At 44.9% G+C, this 16,841-nt stretch overlaps 1 protein-coding gene across 1 annotated transcript in view; it reads left to right on the top strand.

Moving 5' to 3' along the window:
* aox6 (aldehyde oxidase 6) overlaps positions 1 to 16,841 on the top strand; it is a gene marked incomplete at both ends in the record, with an annotated part of 210,658 nt that overhangs the window by 129,932 nt on the left and 63,885 nt on the right. The window contains 4 exons of the mRNA XM_084324231.1: positions 4,995 to 5,117; positions 8,486 to 8,582; positions 9,521 to 9,645; positions 11,384 to 11,517. Coding sequence (XP_084180357.1) covers positions 4,995 to 5,117; positions 8,486 to 8,582; positions 9,521 to 9,645; positions 11,384 to 11,517 — 479 coding nt within the window. The remainder of the gene's footprint in view (positions 1 to 4,994; positions 5,118 to 8,485; positions 8,583 to 9,520; positions 9,646 to 11,383; positions 11,518 to 16,841) is intronic.

The raw sequence follows: 16,841 nt of genomic DNA, 5'->3' as shown, positions 1-16,841 counted from the left end.
CAATGCTCAAACACCTTATAACTACTACTATTGTCGTGTCCATGGGTTCCCTGGCAGAATACTTGTGAGGACAGGGGTATGCAAGGAGGAGAGAACCATTTTAAATCGGGCATTCATGCCGGCTAGAAAGCTATGTCCCGGCATGTTGCTAGCACAATAGCTACCAGGCTGGGCTAAGCTACGTTAGCTTCTAGCGTTGTATACACAATATGTACAACGACACAATGACCAAACACCTTATAACTACTACTATTGTCGTGTCCATGGGTTCCCTGGCAGAATACTTGTGAGGACAGGGGTATGCAAGGAGGAGAGAACCATTTTAAATCGGGCATTCATGCCGGCTAGAAAGCTATGTCACGGCATGTTGCTAGCACAATAGCTACCAGGCTGGGCTAAGCTATGTTAGCTTCTAGCGTTGTATACACAATATGTACAACGACACAATGATCAAACACCTTATAACTACTACTATTGTCGTGTCCATGGGTTCCCTGGCAGAATACTTGTGAGGACAGGGGTATGCAAGGAGGAGAGAACCATTTTAAATCGGGCATTCATGCCGGCTACAAAGCTATGTCCCGGCATGTTGCTAGCACAATAGCTACCAGGCTGGGCTAAGCTACGTTAGCTTCTAGCGTTGTATACACAATATGTACAACGACACAATGATCAAACACCTTATAACTACTACTATTGTCGTGTCCATGGGTTCCCTGGCAGAATACTTGTGAGGACAGGGGTATGCAAGGAGGAGAGAACCATTTTAAATCGGGCATTCATGCCGGCTAGAAAGCTATGTCCCGGCATGTTGCTAGCACAATAGCTACCAGGCTGGGCTAAGCTACGTTCGCTTCTAGCGTTGTATACACAATATGTACAACGACAATGATCAAACACCTTATAACTACTACTATTGTCGTGTCCATGGGTTCCCTGGCAGAATACTTGTGAGGACAGGGGTATGCAAGGAGGAGAGAACCATTTTAAATCGGGCATTCATGCCGGCTAGAAAGCTATGTCCCGGCATGTTGCTAGCACAATAGCTACCAGGCTGGGCTAAGCTACGTTAGCTTCTAGCGTTGTATACACAATATGTACAACGACACAATGATCAAACACCTTATAACTACTACTATTGTCGTGTCCATGGGTTCCCTGGCAGAATACTTGTGAGGACAGGGGTATGCAAGGAGGAGAGAACCATTTTAAATCGGGCATTCATGCCGCCTAGAAAACTATGTCCCGGCATGTTGCTAGCACAATAGCTACCAGGCTGGGCTAAGCTACGTTAGCTTCTAGCGTTGTATACACAATATGTACAACGACACAATGATCAAACACCTTATAACTACTACTATTGTCGTGTCCATGGGTTCCCTGGCAGAATACTTGTGAGGACAGGGGTATGCAAGGAGGAGAGAACCATTTTAAATCGGGCATTCATGCCGGCTAGAAAGCTATGTCCCGGCATGTTGCTAGCACAATAGCTACCAGGCTGGGCTAAGCTACGTTAGCTTCTAGCGTTGTATACACAATATGTACAACGACACAATGATCAAACACCTTATAACTACTACTATTGTCGTGTCCATGGGTTCCCTGGCAGAATACTTGTGAGGACAGGGGTATGCAAGGAGGAGAGAACCATTTTAAATCGGGCATTCATGCCGGCTAGAAAACTATGTCCCGGCATGTTGCTAGCACAATAGCTACCAGGCTGGGCTAAGCTACGTTAGCTTCTAGCTAACACAATACACAATATGTACAACCTAGGGACTGTCCAAGGTTACCTGCTGCTGCATGGTAGTTGACACACCGCGGCTGAAGGCAGTGTCCGTGCCGGGCATGTTGTCGGGTGATCAGGTGGTGTTGAAGGGCTTGTTGTTGTTGGGGATGGGGGGTCAGGAGGAGGAGGAACGTCGGCACCAGGTTGTTTCCCTGTTACTTTTATAACAAATGCGTCTAATTTAGGTAGCTTTGCGTTCTTCTCGTCCGTTCTTTTTTATCGGTTCTTTTTTGACGGCCACATTTATGTTTGTAAAATGATGGTTGAGGAATATGGATCATGCACTGACTCACTGATGATTTCACTCGCTGTAAGAGACAGACCTGTCTGCTGTTCGTTTTCCGCACCAGGTAAATTGTCTCATGACGCAATGACGTATTGATTGCTGGGTAATGTTGTTGTCCTCCAGTAACAAGTCAGATTTTGCACTGGAGGCACAACAGGAGAGACAACATTTCCCAGCAACCCACGAACGGGAACTCCATTCAGTCTCGGGCCCGGCCCCCCCCCCCCGCGGGCCCTGAGGCGACTGCCTCGCCTATATCGCCGCCGGTGCTCAGGATGCAGGTTTACTTGTTAGCCTTTTAGTTAAGCAGGTTAGGTACAAGCATGGTACATTCTGTTCTATTCTCATTCTGCATTGTGTACTCTTCTTCTGCACGTATCATCCTACAGCAAGGAAGGACTCTTCTTCTTCTCTCCTTCTGTATGCATAACATGGCATTGTATCAACTACGCCCCATAGTGGAGACTCTTGGGAAGTACAGCTTCCACATGCATTACAGAACACAACACTTTGTATCACGATTTGTGATGTAGCGAGGCTTAGCCTTTGGTGTTTTAGTGTTTTAGTATCCCTAACAGCAGCAAGAACACAATGGTGTTTTAGTATCCCTAACAGCAGCAAGAACACAATGGTGTTTTAGTATCCCTAACAGCAGCAATAACACAATGGTCACTCACATCATTTGCAAATATGCCCACCGAGGTGTACTTAAGAGGATTATTTGTAATGAATAAATCAGAGTTTTTCTGGACACTTTGTAGTGGGATGAGTTGGGGAATCAATTAACTGAGTGAGATTCATTGAATTACAAAAAGCTCTAAATACATCAGACGCTGGTGATGACCAATCCCAGTTCAGATCATCACAGAGAACCAGTTCAGATCACCACAGAGAACCAGTTCAGATCACCACAGAGAACCAGTTCAGATCACCACAGAGAACCAGCTCACTGTCAGGTCATCTGGAGAGAATATCAGATGGAGAGGCCAAGGTGTCCTGCAGATGGGGGCCTATAGGGAGGTGTAGTGGTTACGTCATTGCCGTTTTTCGTGTTCCACCCTCTGTCCAACGCAATGTATTTCCCCATTGCCCATTTCTAAATCGTCTTGTTTAAAACAAATAAAGCATTAACATTTGCATGGTGTACCTTTCTGTGCGTATTCATCCACAATCTATAGCTCAACATGAAAATATTCGCAATTAATCATAAAAAGAAATTGCCAAATTTGATTTCAACCAAAAATGCTTAAACAATAATGTTAGTGATAGAAGGGAACTAATTTTGTGCAAAAATGTAAAGCTTTTAAATGTCCATGCGGCAGAATTGTTACAATTCTTAATCCATTCGTTAATCCACTTTCCCAATGATAAATCCCTATACGGGTGGAACAACCAGTGACGTCAGACTACACCTCCCAACAGTAACATTGCATCCCTTAGATACATCAACTTGTAAGGCCAACATTTAAAACTGCTTAGGAATTGATTTTGTTACCAATGGTTTGTATGGAATTTGCATTTAGAATATCCAATTACACCACCACTACGTTTAGGGCGAGCAGCACGATTGAAGTTATTGCCATCAATGGAAATGACATCATCATTTACAGATTTCGATACATTATTACTATGTACCCAAATTCGTACAAAATCTATTTTAGGTAAGAGGGACATATGAATGAATGATTCCCAGACCTGATCTCACACTAAAATCAGCAGGAGTTTGTACACAATCTAAACCAGGCCCAGGACCAGACTTAAACATTGCCAGACAACATCAATAGTAACAGAATCAGCACCGTAATTTAACCATTTTAGTTGAGTTACAATTTGAATTTACAGCCTTGCTTAGTATTGAGAAGAAAAGAGAATCCGTAGACTAGACACAGTAAAACATGATTTTAGCGCATAGACAGTTGAGCAGATAGTAAACCACTACCTGCGACAGGTAGGCTGTGCAGAGCATGTCAGTAAAGGGGACAGGTAGGCTGCGCAGAGCATGTCAGTAAAGGGGACAGGTAGGCTGTGCAGAGCATGTGAGTAAAGGGGACAGGTAGGCTGCGCAGAGCATGTGAGTAAAGGGGACAGGTAGGCTGTGCAGAGCATGTCAGTAAAGGGGACAGGTAGGCTGTGCAGAGCATGTCAGTAAAGGGGACAGGTAGGCTGTGCAGAGCATGTGAGTAAAGGGGACAGGTAGGCTGTGCAGAGCATGTCAGTAAAGGGGACAGGTAGGCTGTGCAGAGCATGTCAGTAAAGGGGACAGGTAGGCTGTGCAGAGCATGTCAGTAAAGGGGACAGGTAGGCTGTGCAGAGCATGTCAGTAAAGGGGACAGGTAGGCTGTGCAGAGCATGTCAGTAAAGGGGACAGGTAGGCTGTGCAGAGCATGTCAGTAAAGGGGACAGGTAGGCTGTGCAGAGCATGTCAGTAAAGGGGACAGGTAGGCTGTGCAGAGCATGTCAGTAAAGGGGACAGGTAGGATGTGCAGAGCATGTCAGTAAACGGGACAGGTAGGCTGTGCAGAGCATGTCAGTGAACGGGACAGAAAGCAGGTAATCCAAGCAGATTTTCGGACAAAATCCTGCCAGTAGATCAATGAATGAAATATCAAACAAATTTAGCAAAAAAAAACATAAAAAGCCATAAAAAACACATTTAAAAGACATAAAATCTCACAAACACGCAGCATAAAAACATAGAGCTGCCATCTTTGAAAAGGGGCGGGTACGACACTGTTACATTTGCACTCTGGCTGGATGACAAACTTCTTTTTGTTGTACTGTACTTGTGCTGCATAATGCCAATGCATTTGAATCCAATCTAATAAATGCAGTCCATTTACCATTTATACTGTCGCAAATTGAATTGATCCGTGAAATGCGTTATGTATCAGTGTTTCCCGTCCCATGGGTGTCCACCAGGTGTCGTGTGTGGGCCAGATGGTGTGTGCGGTGGTCGCTGACACCAAGGCCCGCGCCAAGCAAGGTGCAGGCGCCGTGAAGATCACCTACGAGGACCTGCCTGACCCCATCTTCACCGTGGAGGTGTGTGATCCACAATAAAGACACAATAGAGGCTATAGATGACCTCAATATATTTTAAGAAGCAATTTGTCTTACAGCACAAGTTAAAAACATATGCAAAACAATATCTTTTAAGAAGCCATTTGTCTTACAGCACAAATTAAAACATATGCAAAACAATAATAGTTGTATACAATCAAACGGCAAAAAGCTATTAATGGGGGGGGGGGGGGGACAACATAAACAATTACAAATCATACAGTATTTGATTTGATACTTTAGTAGCATTTGAAACTTTATTCACTGAACATTTCAAGAGTACAAATGATTATATCCTATGAAAAAGTTACTGCATTGTAAGCAAAGGTCTTAAGATGGCTAGTAACGACCTCATGGCGTTGCCACAGTGGCGTAACTCTGTTGCCAGTGGTGCGGGGGACAGATTAGGGGCGTGGTCAGTGACGTCGCAGGGGGGGGGGGGGGGGTAGGGTGGCAGTGCCCCCCCCCCCCCTACCTAATTTTTTTTTCTAATACCAGGTGTGCAATACGCATTTTCCCAGGCGGTGGCGCCTCTTGTAAGAGGTGGTCATCGTGGAGCCAGGGCTTGTCCGGCTCCACGTCCGCTAATTTAATATAATGCAGGCCTGTACACTGCGATGATATGATCGCAAATTGCCCCCTAATTTGGTCCGTGCGAGTTTAAAATAATATCTGGGGGCAAGCTTGCGAGTGGTAATTTCAACCCTTCATTCGCATTTCACTCCTAAATTAATCCATACAAATTGTAGTAAAACATTAGCCTACAACCAGGGCTGTACAGTGCAATATAATGTTGCGGTTGTAATTTAATTAGACAGACCAGCGCGGACCTTTAATAACATGCAATTTAATTGACACGAGCAATGAGCTAACGGTAGCTTCTAACCAAGGTTACCATTAGGATTATGCTAAGCTAACTAGCGATCTCTGCTAACCCTGGAAAACGGTCAAAGCGGACTCCACAAGACTAGTTCCATTCGTGAGGAAAGGGGTGGGTTATATTGACAACGCTTGACAACAGACGTTTAAACATAACTTCATATTTATTGGTTATTCATTTCTGTATATCATTGAATTTCCATCTCCGTGTGTCTCCATCTCTTCCTGTTTACATTCGAGTGTGACGTCATCACCTACGGCAGCTTAGACTATCAAAACGCGAAGGGGGGGGCTGGCTCTCTTGTTCGTTCTCGCCCCTCTCTCTCTCTCTCTCTCTCTCTCTCTCTCTCTCTCTCTCTCTCTCTCTCTCTCTCTCTCTCTCGCTCTCTCTCTACATTCAATAATTTAAAGTAGCCAAATGTTACACACAGTATAAATACTAACTGGATAGTTGATGATATAAACATTTAATTTCATTATCTGAAATATTCTAAAATCATTAAGTCTGTGTGATTATTATTTTCTCACAGTAGTGTGTGTGTATATATATATATATGTGTGTGTGTGTGTGTGTGTTTGGCTAAAGTGGATAGAAAACACAGTACTGTGTAAAAGGCACCCAAGAGTTTTTATATAAATTGTCTTAGATGTAAATAATTTTTTTTATTAGTGTGTCAGTAGACTACTCTTAGTCCATTTTCATTAAATTATTTTTTAAAGCATCTTCATGGTTTAATAATGCAAACATATGTTGCAGGGACTTATTATAATCATCATATTGGCGTGACTGTATGCATCAAAGGGTTAAATCAAGCATTTTTAAGTGCTTTAGAGGAAATGTCAAAATATTGCGATGTCATTTAGAGGCCATATCGCCCAGCCCTACTATAATGGTAAAATAGTTATTTAAAAATGTGCCCCTAAAAAATATTGTTTGCCCCTAAATTTCTCATTTAGGGGCAAGTGTGCCCCTAGTGAAAAAGCTTAGCGTACAGCCCTGTAATGATAGTGAAAAATGTTTAACTCTGTCAAAATAAATGAGCTGCATAGGCATAATAAACTGTAAGCGACATATACATGTTTGCACTGTCTTTTTTCTATTATAAAGTGCCTCTCGGGTGCATAACACATGAACAGATCAGTCATTTGATTTTAATGCAGGTGCTCGCATTATAAATCCAAAATCCCAACTTTGAAACATGTCAAATGTCCACTTGCGTTGAATGCAACTACTTTATCTTCTGCAACTTGAACACAGTTGCGTCATTACCTCGTGTTGCCATGTCAACACACGAGAGTCACCTGTTGCGATAAACCCATATTTTAAGTATGACTCCTGTTTATTAAAAGAAGCTTTATAGGTCGTAGGCTCCTCTTCTGGCTCATCAGTTGGTATTTCCCCGTTGCAAAGAAGCTATCAAAGACATTTGTTTTGTTTTTTTTAACAAATTTTTGCAAGCGTTCGCTCGCATGATCGCATCCCAAACGCGGAAGTGAAAGTGAAATTCCATTGGTTCTCCCAGTCCACGTGATCATTTCTAGCATTTCAATTGGCTATAGTGACAGACATAGATATGATGAAGACCTGAGCTCAGAGATGGAACAAGCAGCCGATGTGGTCAAAGTGCCGCGTCGCGTCACCGTTTATTATCATGTAACATTGTTTTTGGACGGTAAAAACGTGGGGGGGGACAATAACTCCATTCTGAAACCATGCGGGGGACATTTCCCGGGGACCCCCCCCCCCCCATAGTTACGCCCCTGCGTTGCCATCATCATTAAGTCACAGTAGGTATAACCTATTTGTGAATGGTGGATGCTTCATTTTGGGGAGAAACTTAAAATATATGATCAGAATTTCCATTTCTGTATTATGATTTACCGTTTGTGATTTACTGTTTACTCTTATGTCGTCGTGCCAATGAAGCACTTTGAATTGAGTTGATTTGAGAGAGAGGGGATTTCAGTTAATCTCCAGTTTTGAGTTTGAACGTGTTGAACTGCACACACTGCCTCGCATTACGACTAGGGATGTTCGATATTGGCTTTTTTACCGATATCCGATATACCGATATTGTCCAACTCTTAATTTCCTATACCGATATCAACCGATACCGATATATGCAGGGTTTCCCCCCCAATTTTTTAAAATAATTTCAGGTAATTAACATTACATATCTCTTGTCGTGGAATTAACACAACATTATGCATACTTTTGACAATAAATAAAATAAGAATTAGTTCGTACTTGCTTGCCTGGGTAAATAAAGGTTAAATAAATGAAAATATATATAATATAAAAATAGAATTTGAATACCGATAATTTCCGATATTACATTTTAATGCCAATATCGGCCGATAATATCGGTAGGCTGATAATATCGGACATCCCTAATTACGACACTTGACTGTTTTCGATGCTTGCCTTGGTTCCATGCACTCTGGGTGTCCTGTTTCTCTGTCGGCAACAGGAGGCCATTGAAAAGGAGTCATTCTTTGAGCCTCGCAGGGTGATCGAGAGAGGAAACGTGAGTGAGGCCTTTGAAAGCGTTGATCGAGTTTATGAAGGTACGATGTGTCTCTGGGGCTCTGTGTTAAAAACGGGGGTTGGGCTCCATCTTTTAAATTCAGGGAATATCGGGAAGAGGGTTTTCTATTCACATTACAAAAAAAAACTTTTCGCAAGAGAAGATTGTCCTATTGACAAGAAAATGGTAATAGAATGTTCCGTCATGAGTAAATAAAAGTCATTAATTAGCTCCCTGACCTTAATTGTGCTTTCCTCTGATCTTATTTGATCCCCCTATCTACTTTTAAGGAATCTATCACAGTCTTTTACACACCCCTACAACTGTACTTTTATTTGGTTGTTATTTACCTTACCTCTAATGTATGTACCGTCTGTCTCTTTTCTATTTAATTGTATTTCATGTGTTTATCGTTACCCTTCAATATGCCCTCTTTGTTCTTAATTAGCGGCTGAGTGGCGCAGTGGGCAAGGCGCTCGCCACTAACGCAGGAGACGCTGGTATCGAGCCCAGCTCTCTGCGTTGCTACCGGCCTGGCCGGCCATCATACTAACACAATTGGCAGTGTTAGAGGGTGGGAAAGCCGGTGGGTGGGGATTGGACATTGTGGACAGTGACTCCTACAGGTCGGTTGGGTGACGCCTGTACAGCAGAGACAGGAAGTATCGGGGGCAGCGTGAGCCTCCCATGCGTTACTCCTCGCCGCTGAGAGTCCGCGCTGTCTGGTGAAAAGATGCGACAGGCTGCCTCCTCGTGTACCGGAGGGGACACGTGATGCAAGGCTTCTATCCTCCCTACAACTGACCAGTGGGGGGCATAGTCTAGCAACGTTCAAGACAGGGGAGGGGAGAATTGGAATCATGAAATTGGGATGGGAGAAAAAATAGAAAAAACAGGAGAAAAAGTGGATTAAAAAAAAAAATGTGTTAATTGACCTGCCTGGTTAAATAAAGGTCTAAGTGATGTTATTGTCCTCAGGGTCGCTGCATATCGGAGGTCAGGAGCACTTCTACATGGAGACGCAGAGCATGCTGGTCGTCCCAGTCGGGGAGGAGAGAGAGTTCAAAGTTCACGTCGCCTGCCAGTGGCCAGCGTATACCCAGGTAACCTGCCTCCTCCACCCTGCCAGTGGCCAGCGTATACCCAGGTAACCTGCCTCCTCCACCCTGCCAGTGGCCAGCGTATACCCAGGTAACCTGCCCCCTCCACCCTGCCTGCCAGTAGCCAGCGTATACCCAGGTAACCTGCCTCCTCCACCCTGCCTGCCAGTAGCCAGCGTATACCCAGGTAACCTGCCTCCTCCACCCTGCCAGTGGCCAGCGTATACCCAGGTACCTGCCCCCTCCACCCTGCCTACCAGTGGCCAGCGTATACCCAGGTAACCTGCCTCCTCCACCCTGCCAGTGGCCAGCGTATACCCAGGTAACCTGCCTCCTCCACCCTGCCTGCCAGTGGCCAGCGTATACCCAGGTAACCTGCCCCCTCCACCCTGCCTGCCAGTGGCCAGCGTATACCCAGGTAACCTGCCCCCTCCACCCTGTCAGTGGCCAGCGTATACCCAGGTAACCTGCCCCCTCCACCCTGCCTGTGGCCAGCATATACCCAGGTAACCTGCCCCCTCCACCCTGTCAGTGGCCAGCGTATACCCAGGTAACCTGCCTCCTCCACCCTGCCTGTCAGTGGCCAGCATATACCCTAGGTAACCTGCCCCCTCCACCCTGTCAGTGGCCAGCGTATACCCAGGTAACCTGCCCCCTCCACCCTGCCTGCCAGTGGCCAGCGTATACCCAGGTAACCTGCCTCCTCCACCCTGCCTGCCTGTAGCCAGCGTATACCCAGGTAACCTGCCTCCTCCACCCATCATGTGTTTGTCAAGACGACTAAGGCCATGTCCACACGAATACGGATATTTAGCAAAACGCACATTTTCTTCTACGTTTGGGCCTTTCATCCACACGTAAAAGGGCATTTTCGGAAAAGAAAACGGGAGATTTTCGAAAACGCATTTTAAAGTGACGATTTCTTTTGGCCACGTTAAACGCATAGTCTAGAGCAGAGGTCATCTAGAGCAGGGGTCATCTAGAGCAGGGGTCGGCTAGAGCAGGGGTCGGCTAGAGCAGGGGTCGTCTAGAGCAGGGGTCATCTAGAGCAGGGGACGGCTAGAGCAGGGGTCGTCTAGAGCAGGGGTCGTCTAGAGCAGGGGACGGCTAGAGCAGGGGTCATCTAGAGCAGGGGTCGGCTAGAGCAGGGGTCGGCTAGAGCAGGGGTTGTCTAGAGCAGGGGTCGTCTAGAGCAGGGGTCGTCTAGAGCAGGGGTCGGCTAGAGCAGGGGTCGTCTAGACTCTAGAGCAGGGGTCATCTAGAGCAGGGGTCGTCTAGATCAGGGGTCGGCTAGAGCAGGGGTCATCTAGAGCAGGGGTCGGCTAGAGCAGGGGTCGGCTAGAGCAGGGGTCGTCTAGAGCAGGGGTCATCTAGAGCAGGGGTCGTCTAGAGCAGGGGTCGGCTAGAGCAGGGGTCGTCTAGAGCAGGGGTCATCTAGAGCAGGGGTCGTCTAGATCAGGGGTCGGCTAGAGCAGGGGTCGTCTAGAGCAGGGGTCGGCTAGAGCAGGGGTCGTCTAGAGCAGGGGTCGGCTAGAGCAGGGGTCGTCTAGAGCAGGGGTCATCTAGAGCAGGGGTCATCTAGAGCAGGGGTCATCTAGAGCAGGGGTCGTCTAGAGCAGGGGTCGGCTAGAGCAGGGGTCGTCTAGAGCAGGGGTCGTCTAGAGCAGGGGTCGGCTAGAGCAGGGGTCGTCTAGAGCAGGGGTCGGCTAGAGCAGGGGTCTGACATGTCTCCCCCCCCCAGGAAGCGGTCGCAGAGACGCTCGCCATCCCCTCCAACCGGGTCACCTGCCACGTCAAGCGGCTGGGCGGAGCGTTCGGAGGGAAACTCACCAAAACCACCGTCCTGGCGTGCATCACCTCCGTGGCTGCGTGGAAGTACGTCCCGACCCAAACTTCAACTGTGCAAACGCTGCAATAAGGAATTTATTTGAATCCACCCTATACTTTGGGCATATATATACACATGGGACTCCCGAAAAAACTTTGTATTTCGTACCTCGTCACTCTTGTACCGCATCCAATGGGCTAGTTAAAGGTGCTATAGATAACATTCAGCCACTAGGTGTCGCGCTAGAGCATCAGCATGTAATTTTTCCAATCTGGTGCACATGGGAAGTAGGGAGGGCATACATGCAGGCAACATGCAAACAACAACATTCATTGTGGACCTTTTTTATGATAAATTAATTAATCAATAATGTTTGGGGGGGAAAGCAACACTTTTATTCTGCACCTTTGTAAAAGCGCTGTGGATGTATTATTTATTATTAACACTTTGATCGCCATGGGTTAAATTCATAATTTACCATCCCTCGCCATCTCTATTTGTCTATGGAGAAGTTCCCCTTCTTTGCAGGGCTATAACTTTTTTAATTCTATTGCTAAATTGCCATTATTATGGCCCATTCAATGTCCTATATGTATTGTTCAGGGTGTAGCAACGTTAAACTTTTTCATTCACATATTCATACTAAAATATGGTCTAAAGTATAAGTATGTTTTTATCGTTTTCTGCAGCTTTCTTCAGAACGTGATTTATAGCCCTAAATGCATTATATTGATGATCAAATACAGTTTGGTAGGAATCTGTGCGAGATAAAAAATTTCAACTGGATGTGCTTCTAGGAGTTACTACATATCATCTGATGATGACCGGATGGGCGGGGGATCGTTTATAATTCCGTGGGCAGCGTTAGATGATTCATCCAGAGTGGGTCATATGTTCATCATAGCAGTTTATATGGAACACGTTAGAATATAACGCTGAATCTTACCGTGGCTTCCTCGCGCCGCTGGCAGATGAGCGTGGAACAGATTTTTTTCTATTATGGGATGGAGAAATGCCCGATCCATTTCCAGGTTGTATAATAGTATATACGTCCAAATCATGTTGTTTTTTCGAGTTATTTGCACCGATCGATGTTCACTGTGTCAAGACAGAGTCTCTCTAACGATAGCGAGTGCCCGGACCACATATGGATGAGCACTACCGGTTCAAAGGCTCATTTCCGGTTGGCGATCTGCCGATCGGCCACCAGATGGCCCTCTTGAACCGCTAGAGAGTTGAGTGGAGCTTTGCAGTGTGTCTCAGGGCTCCGGAAAGGAAATATGATTTCGATAACAGATTTTTGAAATATTGACATCAAAGACGAGTTACGGCGTCTTCGGCAGAATGAGCATGGCTAGGAATGACGTCTAAACTCGTCCACGGAGATCATAGTGTTAAAAAAAAAGTATGATGAAAAATGTATCTATATATCTATATCTATAGCACCTTTTTTAAGGTAAGATCCAATGAAGTAACAGGTAGGGGGTGGTCTTATAGATGAGATATCAAGTTTTAAGGGAGTCCCAGACACACATACTGTAATGTTCCTTGAGAGTGTGATTTGTAGATGGAAAATAAGCTTTTTAGGAACTAACTCATAACTCCTCATAGTGATGTTGTTGTTGTGGTTTTTAGGCAAAGCACATCAGTCAGTCATTCATTCAGACAGTTATTTGGCCAGTCACTTACTCGGTTAGCCACTCTGCCCCTAGTGGCGGCTCACAGGTAATGCATGACACTTGTTTGTTAGCAAACTTTTTTCAAACTTCTGTAGATGTAAAACTTAAATGGTTACATACTGTCAGTCCTTGTATCAAAGACATGCTTTTAGGTCGTCTGAGACTAAAGGCATTTGTTTTTTGTTTTTACCATATCAATGTTAGGTATATTCACATTTATTCTTTATTCTTTAGAGATTAATGTGTAAATGGAAAACATGCTATTTGGAACATTCCTAATCTATTGTAAATTGGAATGTAGATCTGTTTTGCACCGAGGTTTACAAACATTACATAAACATTAAGCCCAACAAATTCTGATCCTTTTGTGTTAAAAAAAATTGTGAAAACTATTAAAAAACCATTAAAGCTGCAGTAATTGATTTAATGAATTGTGAGAAATGAGCCAGAGTGAGTTTACCTGCAGAGAGAGAGTAAGTTCACCTGCAGAAACAGAGTGAGTTTACCTGCAGAAACAGAGTGAGTTTACCTGCAGAAACAGAGTGAGTTTACCTGCAGAAAGAGAGCAAGTTTACCTGCAGAAAGTGTGAGTTTACCTGCAGAAAGAGAGTGAGTTTACCTGCAGAAAGAGTGAGTTTACCTGCAGAAAGAGAGTGAGTTTACCTGCAGAAAGAGAGTGAGTTTACCTGCAGAAAGAGTGATAAACAGAGTGAGTTTACCTGCAGAAAGAGTGAGTTTACCTGCAGAAACAGAGTGAGTTTACCTGCAGAAAGAGAGTGAGTTTACCTGCAGAAAGAGTGAGTTTACCTGCAGAAAGAGTGAGTTCACCAGCAGAAATAGAGTGAGTTTACCTGCAGAAAGAGTGAGTTTACCTGCAGAAACAGAGTGAGTTTACCTGCAGAAACAGAGTGAGTTTACCTGCAGAAAGAGTGAGTTTACCTGCAGAAACAGAGTGAGTTCACCTGCAGAAATAGAGTGAGTTCACCTGCAGAAACAGAGTGAGTTCACCTGCAGAAATAGAGTGAGTTCACCTGCAGAAACAGAGTGAGTTCACCTGCAGAAACAGAGTGAGTTCACCTGCATAAATAGAGTGAGTTCACCTGCAGAAACAGAGTGAGTTTACCTGCAGAAACAGAGTGAGTTTACCTGCAGAAACAGAGTGAGTTCACCTGCAGAAAGAGAGTGAGTTTACCTGCAGAAAGAGAGTGAGTTTACCTGCAGAAAGAGAGTGAGTTTACCTGCAGAAAGAGTGAGTTTACCTGCAGAAAGAGTGAGTTTACCTGCAGAAAGAGAGTGAGTTTACCTGCAGAAAGAGTGAGTTTAGCTTACCTGCAGAAAGAGTGAGTTGACCTGCAGAAACAGAGTGAGTTTACCTGCAGAAACAGAGTGAGTTTACCTGCAGAAACAGAGTGAGTTTACCTGCAGAAAGAGAGTGAGTTTACCTGCAGAAACAGAGTGAGTTTACCTGCAGAAACAGAGTGAGTTTACCTGCAGAAAGAGTGAGTTTACCTGCAGAAACAGAGTGAGTTCACCTGCAGAAATAGAGTGAGTTCACCTGCAGAAACAGAGTGAGTTCACCTGCAGAAATAGAGTGAGTTCACCTGCAGAAACAGAGTGAGTTCACCTGCAGAAACAGAGTGAGTTCACCTGCATAAATAGAGTGAGTTCACCTGCAGAAACAGAGTGAGTTTACCTGCAGAAACAGAGTGAGTTTACCTGCAGAAACAGAGTGAGTTCACCTGCAGAAAGAGAGTGAGTTTACCTGCAGAAAGAGAGTGAGTTTACCTGCAGAAAGAGAGTGAGTTTACCTGCAGAAAGAGAGTGAGTTTACCTGCAGAAAGAGTGAGTTTACCTGCAGAAAGAGTGAGTTTACCTGCAGAAAGAGTGAGTTTACCTGCAGAAAGAGAGTGAGTTTACCTGCAGAAAGAGTGAGTTTAGCTTACCTGCAGAAAGAGTGAGTTGACCTGCAGAAACAGAGTGAGTTTACCTGCAGAAACAGAGTGAGTTTACCTGCAGAAACAGAGTGAGTTTACCTGCAGAAAGAGAGTGAGTTTACCTGCAGAAACAGAGTGAGTTTACCTGCAGAAACAGAGTGAGTTTACCTGCAGAAATAGTGAGTTTACCTGCAGAAACAGAGTGAGTTTACCTGCAGAAAGAGAGTGAGTTTACCTGCAGAAACAGAGTGAGTTTACCTGCAGAAACAGAGTGAGTTTACCTGCAGAAAGAGAGTGAGTTTACCTGCAGAAAGAGTGAGTTCACCTGCAGAAACAGAGTGAGTTTACCTGCAGAAAGAGAGTGAGTTTACCTGCAGAAAGAGAGTGAGTTTACCTGCAGAAACAGAGTGAGTTTACCTGCAGAAACAGAGTGAGTTCACCTGCAGAAAGAGAGTGAGTTTACCTGCAGAAACAGAGTGAGTTTACCTGCAGAAACAGAGTGAGTTTACCTGCAGAAAGAGAGTGAGTTTACCTGCAGAAACAGAGTGAGTTTACCTGCAGAAACAGAGTGAGTTCACCTGCATAAAGAGAGTGAGTTTACCTGCAGAAAGAGTGAGTTTACCTGCAGAAACAGAGTGCGTTCACCTGCAGAAAGAGTGAGTTTACCTGCAGAAACAGAGTGAGTTCACCTGCAGAAAGAGTGAGTTTACCTGCAGAAAGAGAGTGAGTTTACCTGCAGAAAGAGAGTGCGTTTACCTGCAGAAAGAGAGTGAGTTTACCTGCAGAAAGAGTGAGTGCACCTGCAGAAACAGAGTGGGTTCACCTGCATAAACAGAGTGAGTTCACCTGCAGAAACAGAGTGAGTTTACCTGCAGAAACAGAGTGAGTTCACCTGCATAAAGAGAGTGAGTTTACCTGCAGAAAGAGTGAGTTTACCTGCAGAAACAGAGTGCGTTCACCTGCAGAAAGAGTGAGTTTACCTGCAGAAACAGAGTGAGTTCACCTGCAGAAAGAGTGAGTTTACCTGCAGAAAGAGAGTGAGTTTACCTGCAGAAAGAGAGTGCATTTACCTGCAGAAAGAGAGTGAGTTTACCTGCAGAAAGAGTGAGTGCACCTGCAGAAACAGAGTGGGTTCACCTGCATAAACAGAGTGAGTTCACCTGCAGAAACAGAGTGAGTTTACCTGCAGAAAGAGAGTGAGTTTACCTGCAGAAAGAGAGTGAGTTCACCTGCAGAAACAGAGTGAGTTTACCTGCAGAAAGAGTGAGTTTACCTGCAGACAGAGTGAGTTTACCTGCAGAAAGAGAGTGAGTTTACCTGCAGAAAGAGTGAGTTTAGCTTACCTGCAGAAAGAGTGAGTTGACCTGCAGAAACAGAGTGAGTTTACCTGCAGAAACAGAGTGAGTTTACCTGCAGAAACAGAGTGAGTTTACCTGCAGAAAGAGAGTGAGTTTACCTGCAGAAACAGAGTGAGTTTACCTGCAGAAACAGAGTGAGTTTACCTGCAGAAAGAGAGTGAGTTTACCTGCAGAAAGAGTGATAAACAGAGTGAGTTTACCTGCAGAAAGAGAGTGAGTTTACCTGCAGAAACAGAGTGAGTTTACCTGCAGAAACAGAGTGAGTTTACCTGCAGAAACAGAGTGAGTTTACCTGCAGAAACAGAGTGAGTTTACCTGCAGAAATAGTGAGTTTACCTGCAGAAACAGAGTGAGTTTACCTGCAGAAAGAGAGTGAGTTTACCTGCAGAAACAGAGTGAG

This window comes from Notolepis coatsorum (genome assembly GCF_963971535.1).
Source record: "Notolepis coatsorum genome assembly, chromosome: 1".
NCBI lineage: Eukaryota > Metazoa > Chordata > Actinopteri > Aulopiformes > Paralepididae > Notolepis > Notolepis coatsorum.
Note: the sequence above shows the minus strand (reverse complement) of the source record. Positions and strands in the feature narration are given on the sequence as shown.